This window comes from Mesoplodon bidens (assembly GCF_964165515.1).
Source record: "Mesoplodon bidens genome assembly, chromosome: 18".
NCBI classification, from domain to species: Eukaryota; Metazoa; Chordata; class Mammalia; order Artiodactyla; family Ziphiidae; genus Mesoplodon; species Mesoplodon bidens.
In genome coordinates, this window is record NC_138175.1 from 11,466,426 (window position 1) to 11,484,663 (window position 18,238).

The 18,238-nt window shown below is 42.6% G+C and overlaps 1 protein-coding gene across 1 annotated transcript; it reads right to left on the bottom strand.

The window, feature by feature from the left end:
* Positions 1–350: 350 nt before the first annotated feature.
* LOC308605704 (uncharacterized protein) lies at positions 351–1,967 on the bottom strand (the record flags this gene model as incomplete). Its single annotated transcript, XM_081215994.1, has 3 exons — positions 1,767–1,967; positions 881–996; positions 351–584 (listed from the first exon to the last, which is right to left on the bottom strand). The coding sequence occupies exons 1-3, from the start codon at positions 1,879–1,881 to the stop codon at positions 351–353; spliced, it is 465 nt and encodes a 154-aa protein (XP_081072120.1). The 5' UTR covers positions 1,882–1,967.
* Between the last annotated feature and the right edge of the window lie 16,271 nt (positions 1,968–18,238).

Here is an 18,238-nt window from a genome sequence, read left to right on the forward strand (position 1 = left end):
GGTGGAGACTGACTCCAGTCTCTCTGGATTTATCCCTTTGTGTGAGCCCAGGGCTCTTGCTTTTGGTAGGTTGAGGAAATGTCAGGAACTCTGGAATGAGAGGGATTAGGGTCAGGCATGCTGTTGCTGGATGAATAAGAGATAAGGGATGATTGAAGAATTGGGAAGATAAAAGGAATTTGTTACCAGGGTTGGGTTTGTCAGCTTGGGATTTATTTTTATAAATTTTATTGATGCATACACTACTTGCAGAAAGTAAACAAAACTTAAGTGTTCATCTCAATGAATGTATACAAAACTAACTCAATTCTGTTAAGTATAGCCAAGTCAAAAACCAGAATATTAAAACCCTATAATGTAAAAGGTAGCATCTCAGGAATTGTTTCTGGAGTAGTAGTTTCGGGTTGATAATTATGGGTCTGGATGCTGGTCCCTTCACAGTGACCATAGCACGTGAGGGCACACATGGAGTTCAAGGACTGGTTTCCTTCCCATATATGGTAGTCACAGGCTCTCTGCTGCCACACACACTCTTTGACATCAGGTTGAGGGCAAGGGCGCCAGCAGAGGAGGCATGGCTGAACCTAGAGGTGAAGAGAGACCCAGGGCTTGTTGCCACCCCCTACCCAATCCTGTTCACAACCCCACCCTAAAAAGACAAGGGTCTGAATACAGGTAGAGGCTAAAGGAAAGAGTGAGGGGGGCGGGGAACAGGAGGGAAACTGGGGCAGGAGGCGGCCAGGGAATAGGAAGAAGGTGAGAGAGCAGGGGTCATCCATAGAGGGAGATAGAAGGGAGAGAGCTCTGGGCACAAGGGCGTGGGACAACCACCAGTGCCTGGGCTGCGGAGAAAAAAAGCTTAGGAGGCCACTCACGTGACATTTGCATCCTTTTTGTACACTGCCTTGAAACCTAATGTCTGCTCCTTGGTGAGCCGGTACCAGAAGTATACCGGGTGGCATTCTGTGAAGTACAGCGCCTCCCTCCTCAGATACCCTGCGGTGATCAGAGAGCACGCCCTGAGAGTCAACACAGCCTGTGTGGGTGACCCCAGGGAAGGACACGCTCTGGCCCCTAGGTAGTTGGCCCCAGAGGGTCTGGAAACCCTGAGGCTGGTATGGAGTCAACCATGAATGATGGTCCAGCATTCTTCCCTGGGAAGTATCTGTCAGATCGTGGAGAAGGGGCCCTTGGTCCTCGGTGGTGCTACAGTTGTAGAAGTAGAGTGAGTAGCAAGGCGGAGGGGCTGTATGTGGACAGGGTGCTCACGTGCAATAAGTAATTGTGATTGTTGAGAAGCCCTCACCTCATAACCACCGCTATCCCAATCCTTGGGTGTGTAAACATAATTGATTTTAGGGGCCTGCCTGGGAAACTTGAGTATCTGGGACGGGAGGGATAGAAAGGGGAGGACCTCAGTTTTTCATAGAAGTTGCTGGTCTCTAGGAAACATCCAATTCCCTCGGCAAGAGCAGATTGGACAGCTTGTGATTTTGAGGGAAGAGGGTAAGAAGGAAGTGTTGGGTTTACCTCAGTGATGTTGATTCTGTAACTTCATTTTAATACGGTGTCATTTCCTTGTTCTAGTATATCAGCTGTTACAACTGGGAGGAGAAAGACATGGGTCATCGACTTAAGATTCCCCCATCCTAAGTTTCCTGGAGACATTTTTCACATCACCAGGGCTCCCCCACCTCTGCGTTTCTACACCCTGTGGTGAGACCTCCTCCTTGGTGGTTACTTCTCTGGTGTCTCCCTAGACTCACTGACGTCTGACATGCAGTAAAATGTCTGAGGATGCTGAATTTTACAAGTACAAGCATTGCAAAGTGTTGACAGAGCTAGGAGCAAAGGAAAGGCCAGCAGGAATGAGGGATCCATGGTGGGCCCTGGGGAATATAGGGCATGAGTTAAAGCATGAATTTTTTTTTAGCCCAGCTCCCCCATCCACTTTCAGACAGAAACCAGGCTGGCTTTGGAAGACTGTCTAGGGCTTCCCTGGTGGCACAGTGGTTGAGAGTCCGCCTGCCGATGCAGGGGACGCGGGTTCGTGCCCTGGTCCGGGAAGATCCCACATGCCGCAGAGCGGCTGGGCCCGTGAGCCATGGCCGCTGAGCCTGCGCGTCCGGAGCCTGTGCTCCGCAACGGGAGAGGCCACAACAGTGAGAGGCCTGCGTACCGCAGAAAAAAAAAAAAAAAAAAAGGAAGACTGTCTACCTCCCTTAATGTCTAGGACATGAGGAAGATTGGTCCAGCTCCCATGATCTTGTGGACCAGATGCACAAAGTCCATGCCCCACATCTAGAATGCCTTACCTGTGTCAGTCTGCGCCGAGGTGTGCCACAGCTTCTGTAGAATGGCTGGCACCATGAAGCATAAATAGTTGCTTGCCTTTCCTTTCACACGGGGGTGTATCCATCAGAGAGGTACTATATGATTACTGGGTGTACTAGTCCTCTGGAATCATTTTTCTCTCATCTGCATTTCCTTTTCATCCTTCAGTCATATCAGCCAGGCTGGTACAGTCTGATTATTGGGTGCCCTTGTCATTTGGAATCCTTCTATGTATGGCTCTACAAAGAGCCACCAACTCCACCCATTCCTGGGCAGTATTATGGGCTGAGCTGTGTCCCCCTAAAATTCACATGTTGAAGTGCTAACACCTAGTCCCTTAGAATGTGACTGTATTTAGAGGTTGGGTCTTTAAGGAGAGAATTAAGGTGAAATGAGGTCATTTGGGTGGGCCCTAATCTGATATGGTATCCTTGTAAGAAGAGGAGATTAGGATACAAACACGCATAGACAATGTGAAGATACAAGAAGATGACCATCCATAAGCTCAGGAGATACTATGAGAAGAAAATAATCCTGCTGACACTTTGATCTCGGACCTCTAGCCTCCAGAACTGTGAGGAACTAAATTGCTATTGTTCAAGCCACCCAGTCTGTGGTACTTTGATATGGAAGCTCTAAAAAATTAAGAGCCTCTTTGGTTTTATTTTTTTTTAAATATACTTAGGGCCTTTTCTTTCTTTCTTTCTTTCTTTTTTTTTTGTGGTACGCAGGCCTCTCACTGTTGTGGCCTCTCCTGTTGCAGAGCACAGTCTCCGGATGCTCAGGCTCAGCGGCCATGGCTCACGGGCCCAGCCGTTCCGCAGCATGTGGGATCTTCCCGGACCGGGGCACGAACCCGTGTCCCCTGCATCGGCAGGCGGACTCTCAACCACTGCGCCACCAGGGAAGCCCTAGGGCCTTTTTACAATTTAAATTTGTGTTAGGATTTTGGAAAGAGAAAATCACCTCCAACACCTGATCTACCAAACAAGATTTATTGAGTCACCCAACTTCTGTTATTACCCACATTTCTATTCTCTGCTCCAGCCCCACAGGCTTTCAATCACCGTATTATGTTTTATCCTCCCATTGCTCTTTTAACTGAAACGTTTATAAGCACAGACATAAGCACATTCATACCTTCTCTTAGGTAAAATTGTAGCACTATATATATATATATATTATTATTATTATATTTATTCTTATAATTAATATTCTTGACGTACACCCTGCTGTACTTAAAATGGATAACCAACAAGGACCTACTGTATAGCACAGGCAGCTCTGCTCAGTATTCTGTAACAATCTAATCAGGAAAAGAATTGGAAAAAGAAAAAAAATTAACACGCCCAATTTTGAAATAAAGCAACAGATGACAGCATGTCCTTTCAAAGTCATACTAGGTCATCGGTGAAAGGTCTCATCCAAGGATTATTTAATTATCTAAGCAAATGCGTCTGTGTTTAACTGTTTTCCTTATTATTTGACGGGAACATTGAAACTCTGATATTAGATGTTAAATTTTACATTTCTGTCTAATCAGAAATCTCAACTCCAAAGGTTTCAATTTATGGCCCTGAAGGGCATTAACCAGTTTTGCGTCTATTAACAAATTTGTTTCAGCATCCCATTGAATGACTATTTAAATTTCTGTTCCTTGAATTCTACTTTGAACCAGGTGTACCATCTAAGTGATTTCTTAAGTTATTAAATATATATTGACTTAAATAGTTGACATGTGCTTATCGTATGTTTACATGAGTCAAATGTTTATCTTTTTGAAATTATCCTTCAGTAAAAGTCATTACTTTTCTAGGGAAGTCCAGCAGGAAATATTGATGTTTTGAGACATTATTTGATAATGGACAGCACACGACCACTCAGTTAGAGTAATTCGAAAGCCTAATTTGCTACTGGCCTGCAAACTGGGTCAAAAGTCTGAAGTTCCTAATGGGCTCCATCCCAGAGATAAGGCCCTAGAGATAAAATGGTTCTCCAGCCCATCCAGATCCAGTCTTATTGTTGAGTGAAGAATCCATTATTTTGTTCTAGCACTATTTTTATATGTGTACAAAAACAAATTTGAAAAGATAGTCACCATTATCTCAGAGCACGAATGTATAAAATTGTAAGAGATTTTCACTTCCCGCGTTATACAATTGTATCATTTAAACATTTGAAAGTGAGCATATATTAGCTTTGATAAAACAATTAAAATATCCTTCATTGAAAAATGCCAATTTCATATTACTTATTTATGTAATCCTTTGCAGTCATCATGGATAATTTGAGATGGACTCTCCTACTTAAATGTTTTCCTCCATTGGATGAATATTTAAAGTTCAATAATAATGCTGTTACTGGCAGTGTGCTCCTCCCCCCACCAATTGAACCTATTCCCTGAACCAATACTGTGTATCATGTATAAGAGATATTTGATATATGTTATCTCATTTAATCCTCAGTACTTTTTTTGGAGTGGATGTAACTATCACATTTTAGGGATAAGGTAAACAGAGGCCTTAAAAGGTTAAATTATTTAGTCAAGCCAAGTTGGGATTTCATGGTACCCAATTCCATGCCTCTTCTGCTATTCCACACCACCTCTGTTCTACTGTGTAGTGTTCATATTAAAATGCAAAAACATGAGCAAATTTCCAGAATGCAAGGCCACAGTCATTTCATTATTCCTTTGAGATAAATCTAATCTGGTCACAAAAAACTCGGAAGGTGTAAATTGCATAATGATGATGGGTGAGGGCCACTGTTCTCACAAGTCTCTCCATCCCAGATTCACTTCCCTGTAGAAGTAGTAAAGCCAGTCGGCATCATCACTCTTCAAGGAATTAGAAAACAAGAAGGAGCACAAAATCATTTCCAAGTCACCTGCTGCCAGAAAATAAGATTTGAATGGATTTTCTAATGTTTCAAAGTACTTCCTTGCAGATAGATAAGAAATTCATCAAACCAGCCATGAGTTATATTGCCTGTAAGTGTAAACAGTTATGAAAGAAGAATGACTGCATACACCCAGAGAGCCTTTTAAGAGGAGACCGATAATAGGTTATATATCTCAGAGAGGAAGAAAAGGGCCCCTTTGATCATTCTCATGCAAATCCCCAATAGCTGACAGAAAGCTGCTTTAAGTTGTGCCATATTTTCTTTTTAAAATGCGTATGGAACAACTAGCTTAGAAGTAATGATGTCCTTTTGAAGATGATTTTTCTTAAATTGGAAACAATTATGGGAGTTAGACTCTTCCTTTTTTAAAATAGAAATTTCTCTGTAACTCATCCCCTGGAAAATTCCTTTAGAGGCGAAGAGAACACAACAATGCAATTAGCTTCTGGATTTGTTTATCACAGTGGCTTAGAGTCCCCTCTCCTTTCTCTCCATCTTGTATGTAATCAGAAAAAAGAAGCACAAAACATCAGCACCAGCTGCCTCATTTCCTATTCCTTGGGTTTCAATAGAGGCACAGCAAATGGTCTCCTGACTCAGCTGAATGAGGTAGAACGTTGCAGTTAAGAACCTTTTTTTGTTTGTCTGTTTAATTTGCTACGACCTATTTCTCCAAACACAGTTCCTTCCTGGTGCCCTTGACTTCTCTGGCCATTGTGATGGGTCACCGGTTGTCAGATCACGTGGGATCCCTTATTGGTTGCTTCTCTCTGGCTCTCTCTCCAATTGTTTGGAATGGTGATATAATTCTGCAGAGGGTAGTGGCACCCCCCAGTCAGATGGGGAGGTGGGAGCATCTTTGCTCAAGTCCTTCTCCCAGCCTAGAATGCCCTACTCCCCTTCCTCCACCTGTATCTTCAAGGTACAGCTTCAGTGCCACCTCTCCCACTGACAGACTCCTTCCCACCATCAGGCATTGCAGAACTTTTCAGAACTTTCACAAACTTAATCACCAGACCCACAGAAGAGACCAGGACTTAATCATTCTCTAATTATTTTGGGGTAATGTAGCTTCGAGTTATTTGTTTCTTCATTAATTGAACACCATCCTTGGGGTCTTCTGGGCGATGGACTGAAGATGAAGAACACACAGTCCATGCCCTTAAGGACCTGCCAGTTTCCTGGCAGTGGCAGACAAGTCAACAGCTTTTGCAGCCAGGTAGGAAAATTCACCTTAACTTTGAATTGTTCCAAAATGAACCTCGTCTCCTTCCCCCAAACTTAATGGCAACAGCAATCAGTCCTGAAGTGACTCAAGTCCATCCCCTTGGGGTCACCCTTGCCTCTGCCTTCTCCCCATTCCCAGGTCCAATTATTAATGACCAAGTCGGCAACCCCAGAACCTGATGAGCCCTCCTGGGCCTTCACCCACACTGTGCCTTCTGCCTGAATATTCTCCTTTAGTCTGGTGAGATCAAAAGAAAGGAGTCTGTGAGGACTAACACAAAGTCTAGGAAAAGTTTGCATGGGACCTACATGAGTTATGACTATTATTATTTGAAAAGGCAGAAAACTCAACTCAAGCTGCCTTAAATAATCAATGAACTTTATTGGCCACTAGGGAAAGGGTGAGACTTGATCCAGGGCTCCAGTGATCTGACCAGGATTCAGTTTCTTTCTCCATTTCTTTTTTTCTTTGGTGCTTACTCCAATTTCTAGTAGTCTCTCCCCTCTCATCCCCAAGATGGTACCAGCAACTTCTTTGGCTACATATGTCCTGCTTCTGTTGTTCTGTTGTTCTGAAAAGTTCTGCAATGCCTGATGGTGGGAAGGAGTCTGTCAGTGGGAGAGGTGGCACTGAAGCTGTACCTTGAAGATACAGGTGGAGGAAGGGGAGTAGGGCATTCTAGGCTGGGAGAAGGACTTGAGCAAAGATGCTCCCACCTCCCCATCTGACTGGGGGGATTGGAGAGAGTCTGTTTCTCAGAAGTCTGCAGAAATTTCACTGATCATTGACTCAGGGTGGATTATGTGTCCACCCTGAACCAACCACTGTGGCCAGGAGAAGGGTCGTTTAGAGTGGCCTATGGCAATACAGATTCACTCTAGACTTGGAAGTGAGGTTAAGACTACTCAAGCCATAGCAGGGAATAATTTTTCGAAGAAAGTTCAGGTGCTACAGCCGGTGGGGAGGGGGGGAGGCTGAGGAAGCAGTAAACAAATGTCCCTTCTAGGGCCCAGTCCATGCATGCTTTGATGGCATGATGCAGGTTTGGACTGAGGGATGGCAGCTGTGGGAAGCCAGCGGGATCTTAAGGGGTCCATTAGTTTCAGGTTTCTCTCTCTTAATTATTGGAAAGAATAGTGATGAAGGGAAAGGAGAGATTTTAGAAGCCAGTAGAATGTTACAGAGTATGATGATGTGTAAAGAGTATGGCAGTCCTTTTGGGGAAGAGTTAAACCAATCTGTGTCATGGCAAATGGAAAAATCAAGGTTAAATAAATCCAACAAATGAATAAATGACTGTGTATTAAAGCCTTTCTGTCATTCATCAAGGAAGAGCTGAGTATTAGAAACAAGTCACTTGTTCATTGCTCTTTGCATTTTACGTATGGACTTGAGTAGATGAATCCGTTTCATACAGTCTCTATAAGGCAATTAAGAAGGAAGAGCTCCCCCAAGTGGCAGATGATGTAGAAACATTGTGCTCTCCCACCTTACCACTCTGTTGTCCTAGAGACTAGTAAATTAGTTAACTGTCTAAATGTTATAATTTCTCCTCAATTTAGTTTTATTTTAATTTTTTTTAATTTTGTATTTTTAAAGATTTATTTATTTATTTTTGGCTGCATCGGGTCTTAGTTGCAGAACGTGGGATCTTCGTTGAGGCACACGGGATCTTTCCTTGTGGCATGAGGGCTCTTTGCTGCGGCATGCGGGCTTCTCTCTAGTTGTGGTGTGCGGGTTTTCTCTTCTCTAGCTGTGGCGCGCGGGGTCCAGAGAGCATGGGCTTCATAGTTTGCGGCTCGCGGACTCTCTCGTTGAGGCGTGCGAGCTCAGTAGTTGTGGTGCGTGGGCTTAGTTGCCCCGCGGCATGTGGGATCTTAGTTCCCTGACCAGGGGTGGGACCCGCATCCCCTGCATTGGAAGGCGGATTCTTTACCACTGGACCACCAGGGAAGTCCCTCAATTTAGTTTTATTAATGAAGGAAGTATAGATATACTTCTTTAAACAAAGATTTACAATCTGAGGGGACACTAGAACATCAGAGTATTAGAGCTAGCAGGGACCAGCCAGGGTGACTTATCTGATAGATGAGAAAACAGATTGGGAGAGAGAAGTGACAGGCTGATGCAATGTGGAGAATCAGTGGCTAAGCTATCGGTCTTTGAATAGCCAGTCTGGGGCTTGAGCCTCCTTGCAGACTCAGGCCTTTGTTTTTCTTCCCCCCTCATGTAAGATCTCGGGGCAGCTCCTGGAAAGTGTAATCTGGAAAAGATGCCTGGGAACCAGTGAGTTCTTCTTCTTCTTCTTTTTTAATGGCTTTATTAAACCATAATTGATGTGCAAAACCTGCACATATTTAATGTACATTAAATTTGATGTGTTTGGACATATATGTACACCTGTGAAATTATGATTCCACTTATGTGAGGTACTTAAAATTGTCCAGGGTGGGACGCCTTTTATGCGGGCATAAAGGCTGTTGTCCTCAAAAATGACCAGTAGATGGCAGCAAAAATCCACGTACCTGGTAAGGAGGCACCTGTTCCTAAAAGTTTGAAGCTCTGAGTATCTGTTACCTCAGGAGATCAGCTCTCTGCCTGGTGAGTATAGAGACTTAGGGAGCACTGTGATACCAGCCCACTCCCGTGTCAGTCCTCCAGATCTTTACCTCTTTCAAGAGTCTGATGGTTAATCTCATTCTTCTTTTCATTAAAACATATTAGGAGGAAATAATCCACTTGGAAAACTATTTTATAAAAGGCTTGAATGACCGACCATTAGGTCGTATTTCATATTTCCTACTAGAATTTTCTTGCGTTACAGTAGAGATTATTTGACATCCCAAAATGATGAATCTCTGTTGGCCTGAGTGGTGTCTGAAATATTTTTGGATGAGGCAAAGTTCACCTGCCACTGAAATCGAGTCAGTGGAGGCAGCCAGGTACTTCTAGTAATAATAATAACGTATATTTATTCAGCATTTATCATGGGCCAGGTACTATACTAAGCACTTTGTATTAGTAAACTTATTTAATATTCACAATAATCATATGAAGAAGTGCATATTAAAGCTGTTTTACAGAAAAGTATACAGAAGCCCAGAGAGTTTAAGCAATTTGCTAAAGGTCATATAATTAGAAAAATGTAAGTGATTTTAAAAAATGTATTTCTACTACACGGAATTCACAACACTGGTGCTTGATGTCAGCATCGTTAGGGCTTCATGAATGCAGATGAAAACTGATTGTCTCTTTGGCCCTGTGATGCATGTATTAAAATCTTCTGCTCAGGGCTTCCCTGGTGGCGCAGTGGTTGGGAGTCTGCCTGCCGGTGCAGGGGACGCGGGTTCGTGCCCCGGTCCGGGAAGATCCCACATGCCACGGAGCGGCTGGGCCTGTGAGCCATGGCTGCTGAGCCTGCACATCCGGAGCCTGTGCTCCGCAACGGGAGAGGCCACAGCAGTGAGAGGCCCGCGTACCGCAAAAAAAAAAAAAAAAAATCTTCTGCTCATCACTGGACCACTGGAAAGAATGAATCTGGGAAACTGATTTAGCTGCGTTTTCCTGAGTAAGGATGAGCATAAATTCTTAAGGGAGGATTATGGCAATGTCAAGGCTGATGTTGGCAGAGTATTTTAAAGTGGGACTTTCCTGCCAGCTCCAGGTTACATGGCCTTCCTTAGTGCAATGGAATAGTTAAATCACACATCCTAGCTGCTTTGAGATGCCCACTCAAGTCTACCCTCCATCTCCTTTGCAGGCAGAACACATCCAATGTGATGTGTTTCTCTGTTGTATAACCTGATATTCAAGAACTTTATGTGGGATGTCAGCACCCCTGGAACAGAGTGAGTTTTGTCAGTGATGTCACAGCCCTGTGCCTCGAAAACAGCCTCCCTATTGACTGGCCCATCTCCTAACACTTGCTGTAGTTGTTAGGATTCTGGATTGAAAGTAAGAGAACCCACCTCGAGGCAGCTCATTCAAAAAGTGGCTACAAATTCAGTTCAAGTGTACCTCATGGCACATAGGATGGGAAGGAGCTGGACTTCAAGAGTGATGGAATCCAAACCTGGAAAGATCCTGAGATCCCTTTCTCTGTCCATCTCCTGCCCCCGCTTATGCTTCTCTCTGTACATATTCATTAATCTTATTTCTTAGACCTGAACTTTTCCTGCATCTTCATAAATATCCTGGCCACCCACAACTCTAAAATCCTCCTGTTATGTGTTGTTCTGCCACACAAGAAAATCTGACTTGTTGGTCCCCTAACCAAGTTCCTCACAGAAATATAGGATGGGCTTCTTCTGGGACATTATTATGCAAACACCTTAATTTTTCTTCGTCTCAGGCCATGGCATGTTTTAGAAGTTTGTTTTGCTTTTTCATCATAGTGGGACTTTTCTTGCTCACTTTTAGATAAGGCTGTGGCAGTTCTTCCAACATAACCTGTTAATTTCAAAGGACTTCATGAGTTGGCTGTAATTCACATTCTCAGAATTGGGAAAATCTGTGTCTTTTGAGATAGAAGAGTTCCTTTTTCTTTTTCCTTTTTTTTCCCCCCTAAAATATGAGAATGCTATTTTTCCAGGTGCCATGCGGCTATTTGACAACACACAGGCTGCTTTAGTTGTTTTCAATGAACATTATCGCCAGCTGCTCAGCTGTGAGAATGCTATATATATATATATATATTTTTAATTTTCGGGGATGATGGAGGGCCCCTTGTAAGCTGTGCACCCTGAAGCTCTCGCAGAATCACTGATGACCTCCTGGGTACCAGGGACGCCCCTTGCTTCCTGCAGGGGGCGCTAGCACTCCTCGTTTCTTTAAGCACGTGAACAGGTGAAGGCTCCGGTGAAAGTGTCAAGTGGGCACCATCTAAGTCTGGACCGCAGTTTCCTCTTTGTATTGCCCTTTCTCCCCTGCGTGCCCACGCTGGTGTGATGGGAGGTTGATCTGTGGAACTTGTCCAGTTGCCAGATCCTCACAGAAGTCTCCAAGCTGTCTCTGGTGCCTCAGTCGTCATTCCAGTCACCTTCCCTGCCAAGCTGATACAAGCGGAAGATTAGGAAGATGGGCTGGGGTGCGCCCTGGCTCTCCCACTGCGATTCTCCACCTGCACTCCAGCCTTTTAGAGATTTTCCAAGACCATCCTTTAGGAAGAATGCAGGCTTCCAGAAGACAGATAGGCAATCTCTTTCCCTAACTAGAGGTGTCTGCTTATATAGGAAACTGGCTTGAAGAGTAGGAAAGAGAGTTGATACAGGCTGCAAGGAGAAAGGAAGATAGATTGTGGTGGAACCCCAGTAATTCTGGAGGATCAAGGTCGTGAATCAAGAAGAGTCTACTGAAGAATAAGCTGGTCTTGAGTATCCTCACCGGCTTTATCTTATAATAAATAGTTATTATAAATTCCCTTTCTCATACCATAAAACAAAAATCAATTCCAGGTGGGCTGTAGACCTAAATATGAGATGTAAAACAAGAACAGTTCTAGAATATAATTTAGGAGAATATCCTCATGACTGTGGCTGGCGACAGTCTCTTGAACAGGATACACCCACACACCCACGTGCTGTGTTCCAACGCTCTACAGCGCCAGGTGTTTTACAAAGTTTGTTTTCCACTCACACAATCCATTGAGGTAAAACCAACTCTCCAATTTTGAGTCTCGGGAACTTACAATTCCACATCTGACAGGTTGCTGGTTTTGCAAAGCTGATGAATATGTGATGAGAAGTCTGATTGGAGTTCTCATCCAAGCTCTCACCCCAACCCACAAGTTGGCTGCAATGATATATGTAGTTAAAATCAGGGATCTTTTCAAACAGAAGTGTTAGTCTCAAATTATGGCAAAAAAATCTAATGTTCATTAATCACCTATCATGCCAGGGACTAAGCGAGCTCATTCATATACACGACCTTGCTCAATCCTTACAGTGGTCCTACGAGGCAAATATAATTACGCCCATTTTTATAGCTGATGAAACGAATTGATAAGAGAAGTGAAACGTCCTCCCCAAGGTCACAAAGCTAGCAACTGGAGGAGCCAGGATCGGATGCAGATAGTCATCTTCCTTTACTATCCATGAAGCAAAAAGGGTAGGGGATTATTTGGATTAGAAATTTTCCAGAACATATGCTACCCACTGCTGGCCTCCATTGTAGGATGATCTCAGTTTTCCTTCCATGGAACCATAGGGTTTCTATGTACCTTCTTCTCAATAGCCAGGCGAGTGTTTATTTTCCAATTAGACTGAGATGTGTTTGGGGCCAGATTCATTTGGCTTTTGGAAATGTTTGCTGAGTGATTTTATTTTTTAATTTTTTTAATTTTTTATTTTTTTTGCGGTACGCGGGCCTCTCACTGTTGTGGCCTCTCCCGCTGCGGAGCGCAGGCTCCGGACGCGCAGGCCCAGCAGCCATGGCTCACGGGCCCAGCCGCTCCGCGGCATGTGGGATCTTCCCGGACCGGGGCACGAACCCGCGTCCCCTGCATCGGCAGGTGGACTCTCAACCACTGCGCCACCAGGGAAGCCCTGCTGAGTGATTTTAAATGGCACGTCTAGCCACGGGGGTATAGGTGTTCTGTGCTTGATATTTCAGAGTAATGATCAGTGCTTCCTTGTTTTTCTTTCTTCTTTTTTTTTTTTTTTTTTTGGCTGTGCAGCATGGGGGATCTTAGTTCCCCCACCAGGGACCAAACCTGCGCCCCCTGCATTGGAAGCACGGTGTCTTAATCACTGGACCGCCAGGGAAGTCCCGATCAGTGCTTCCTTTGGAAACATTTAAATTTTCAATTTTATCAGTTGCACAGAATTGGAATACATATGGAAGAGTACAGTGGGGCAGAGTATAATATCTATTTTGTTGTTTCAGGAAATATTTCTTTATTGTCCAAAAACATAAAAAAAATAAAGGTTCAGAAGCAGAGAGAATATCATTGATGAAGATCATTTATCCTACTCTTTGACTCAATCCTTTTTATTTTTTGCCTCCCCCTATTCCCCTCCAAGATTATACACAGACTTTTCTGTGAAATCCGTTTTTCATCCAGTCGCTCTTCCTCTCCCTCCCTCCTTCCCTTCTCTCTCTCTGTCTCACTCTAAGGGCCCAACACTCAAGAAGTAGATGCAGATTTGACAGTAGCTTGAGGATGGAGAGGGCCATGTGACGGTTGTGAGAAGGAAATGAATTTGGCTGCCTCTTCCCCTCCTGTAATCAAGAATTGTAGAAAAGATGCTTCCCTAACATTTGGGAGTAGACTTGGGGGGCAGTGATTGCCATCTCTGTGGGACAGCCTCAAATACAATAACATAAACTAACCTCAGAGAGAGATGTTGAAACAGCAGGTGGAACCAGAGACACCCAGCCTTGGAACTGATAAACCCACTGGTGACTTTACTAGGAAACAACCACATATTAAAATAGGATAAACCCATCCATGACTTTTTTTTTAAGGAAATAATGGTATCACCTTATCTTGTATTTTAAATTATTTTAGGTGTTTTGTTGAAAGTCACGAGTGAGTGCAGCTCCTTTGAGAAGCGGTTTATCCTGGATGGAGAGTTAGAGAATAATAAAGTTATGCAGCTGCTAAAATACTTATTTAGAAGGATGGGATCTAGATGTGAGACGTTTGGGAACTTGGGACTGCAGGTTTGGGGGAGGGTGCTAACCTGTAGAATGAATAAGATTCTTTCAATGTCAGCTTACCTCAGGGAGAGGCAAAGTACGTTCAGATCTTACCTGTGAGGAAGGACAGCTAACAAGTCACAGAATGCCCAAAGTGGGCAGTGTCCCTGGATCCAGAAACTTCAAGCAGTAGGACCTGGGAGAATATGCAAAGTCTATGGAGTCTGTGGCAGATAAAAGACAATGAATTTCTAACATCAGACAGCTTCAGTCTGATGGGTGGGCACCAGAGTTAAGTTTAAAGAGTTCTGCCTAAAATACCACTTGCTGGTTCCGTGTATCCATCCTCGATGAGGGCTCTGTTTCTTTAACTCTTATCTCACATCTTATTTAAGGGCTAACATAAGAAACTGGTTGTTAGTTCAGAGTTGGGTTCTAGTTTTTTTACTAAAATGAATTTTATTAAACAGCAACAACAATAGCAATGAAACAGGAAGATTTGATGTAAGGAATTAGGTTTTGAAATTAGATATCATTGGAGTTTAAAACCTTAAAATTTTTTTCCAATTTTATTGTGATGTAATTGACATACATCACTGTATATGTTTTAAGGTGTATAGCATAATTATTTGACTTACATATGTCGTGAAATGATTACCACAGTAAGTTCAGTGAACATCCATCACCTCACATAGATACAAAATTAGGGAAAGAGAAAAAAATTTTTTTTCCTCGAGGAGAAGTCTTCGGATTTACTCTCTTAATTTTCATATGTAATATACATTAGTGTTAATTACATTCATCATGTTGTATATTACATCCCTAGTCCTTATTTATCTTATGACTGGAAGTTTGTGCCTTTAGAATGCCTTCATCTCATTATCCCTTCCCCCACCCCCTGCCTCTGGTAGCCTCAAATCTGATCTCTTTTTCCATGAGTTTGTTTGTTTGTTTTTGAAGTATATTGACCTACAAAGTGTTGAACACTTCCTGGTGAACAGTACAGTGATTCCATGCTATTATACATTTCAAAATGTTCGCCATGATAAGCCTAGTTACCATCTGTCACCATACAAAGATATCGCATGATCACTGACTATAGTCCCCACGCTGTACATGTCATCCTGTGACCTTTATTTTGTAACTGGTAGTTTACACCTCTTGATCCCCTTCACCTGTCTCTCTCCTCCCCTCACTACCCTGTCCTCTGGCAACCACCTGTTTGTTCTCTGTATCTATGACTCTGTTTTTGTTATGTTGTGTTTGTTCATTTGTTTTGTTTTTCAGATTCCACGTATAAGTGAAGTCACACAGTACTTGTCTTTCTCTTTCTGACTTATTTCACAAGCATAATACCCTCTAAGTCCACCCATGTTATCACAGATGGCAATATTTCATTCTTTTTATGGCTGAGTAATATTCTGTGTGTGTGTGTGCGTATCACATCTTCTTTATCCGTTAATTTATCAATGGGCACTTATCTTGGCTATTGTAAATAATGCTGCAATGAACCAATGGGTGTGTATATATTTTTTCAATTAGTGTTTTCATTTTCTTCAGATAAATACCCTGGAGTGGAATTGCTGGATCATATGGTAGTTCTCTTCTGAATTTTTTGAGGAATCTCCATACTGTTTTTCATAGTGGCTGTACCAATTTACATTCCCATCAACAGTGCATGATGGGAATTTTCCACATTCTCGTCAACACTCGCTATTTGTTGTCTTTTTGATGACAGCCATTCTGATAGGTATGAGGTGATGTCTCATTGTGGTTTTGACTTACATTTCCCTATGCTTAGTGACGTTGAGCATCTTCTTTTCATATGGCTATTGGCCATCTGTATGTCTCCTTTGAAAAAATGTCTATTTCGGGTCCATCCCATTTTTCAATTGGGTTTTTTTAAATGATGAGTTGTGTGAGTTCTTTGTATATTTTGGATATTAGTACTCCTCTCTGTTTGTGGGTTGTCTACCTGGGGGTGTAGGTCTTGATTATATCACATCACGCTCCTCCTACCCATCTTGTTGTGGTTCCTTTTTTACATCTTTAGTGATAGAAGATCTTTTATGCTAGTCTTCTCATCAATAGTTGTTCTGTAAATAGCTGTTACTTTGGTCAGCCGTGGGAGGGGGTGAGCTCAGCGTCTTCCGACTTCACCATCTTGGCTGCCCCTCCTGAGGTTTGACACCTTGCTTTGCCATTTCTTAGCTGAGTGACCTTAGTCAGATGACTTAATTATTTTGGTTTTCAGCCTTCTCAGTTCTAAAATTGGGTAATTGATATGTAACCTTCAGGGTTGTTGTGAAAAACAAGCGAAATCCCTACTTCAGTGCCTGAAAGTTTGTGTGCAGTCAATAAACAATTGTGTGTAAGTGAATATTACTTCAGTCTCTTGGTTACACACATCGAGGGAGTTATATTTACCCCTACTCCTTTGTCCCTGGCTGGCACTAACCTTTCTAATAAATACAGAACTTACAGGTATAGAGTTCATGAAGAAACAACCAATTTTTTGTTAACTTACTTTGCAGATACAAAGCATTTTACGAGTAGTAGATTCAGTGCTTACAGCTGCAAAACTTCCATTAAGTTTTATGTATCATCCTCTCCTCTTCCCATGATGAAATAAAATGCTAGAGATATGTATATTGAGTAACAATTAGAATTAGTGAGAGACCATGACCAAGTCTTTAAAACTCTCAAATAAGAGGAAAGTTGGCCATCCTTTGGGAGGAAAGAAAGCCCTCCTTTACCTCAATTAACAGGTGAAACCACCAGGATTCTGCCTAAATAACAAAAGTAATTGAAGTTGCATTTATATGTCACAAGAGAATAGATGGATCTTTTTTTTAAAACATCTTTATTGGCGTATAATTGCTTTACAATGGTGTGTTAGTCTCTGCTGAATAACAAAGTGATTCAGCTATATGTATACATATATCCCCATATCCCCTCCCTCTTGTGTCTCCCTCCCACCCTCCATATCCCACCCTCCCTATCCCACCCCTCTAGGTGGAAACAAACCACCTAGCTGATCTCCCTGTGCTATGCGGCTGCTTTCCACTAGCTATCTATTTTACATTTGGTAGTGTATATATGTCCATGCCACTCTCTCACTTCGTCCCAGCTTACCCTTCCCCCTCCCCGTGTCCTCAAGTCCATTCTCTACATCTACGTCTTTATTCCTGTCCTGCCCCTAGGTTCTTCAGAAACTTTTTTTTCTTTTTTACATTCCATATATATGTGTTAGCATACGGTATTTGTTTTTCTCTTTCTGACTTACTTCACTCTGTATGACAGACTCTAGGTCCATCCACCTCACTACAAATAACTCAATTTCATTTCTTTTTATGACTCAGTAATATTCCATTGTATATATGTGCCTCATCTTCTTTATCCGTTCATCTGTCGGTAGACACTTAGGTTGCTTCCATGTCCTGGCTATTGTAAATACAGTTGCAGTGAACATTGTGGTACATGACTCTTTTTGAATTATGGTTTTCTCAGAGTATATACCCAGTACTGGGATTGCTAGGCCGTATGGTAGTTCTATTTTTAGTTTTTTGAGGAATCTCCATACTGTTCTCCATAGTGGCTGTACCAATTCACATTCCCACCAACAGTGCAAGAGGGTTCCCTTTTGTCCACACCCCCTCCAGCATTTATTGTTTGTAGATTTTTTCAGTGATGACCATCCTGACTGGTGTGAGGTGATACCTCACTGAAGTTTTGATTTGCATTTCTCTAATGATTAGTGATGTTGAGCATCCTTTCATGTGTTTGTTGGCAATCTGTATATCTTCTTTGCAGAGGTGTCTATTTAGGTCTTCTGCCCATTTTTGGATTGGGTTGTTTGTTTTTTTGATATTGAGCTGCATGAGCTTCTTGTATATTTTGGAGATTAATCCTTTGTCCGTTGCTTCGTTTGCAAATATTTTCTCCCATTCTGAGGGTTGTCTTTTCATCTTGTTTGTGGTTTCCTTTGCTGTGCAAAAGCTTTTAAGTTCCATTAGGTCCCATTTGTTTATTTTGTTTTTATTTCCATTTCTCTAGGAGGTGGGTCAAAAGGATCTTGCTGTAATTTATGTCATAGTGTTCTGCCTATGTTTTCCTCTAAGAGTTTGATAGTGTCTG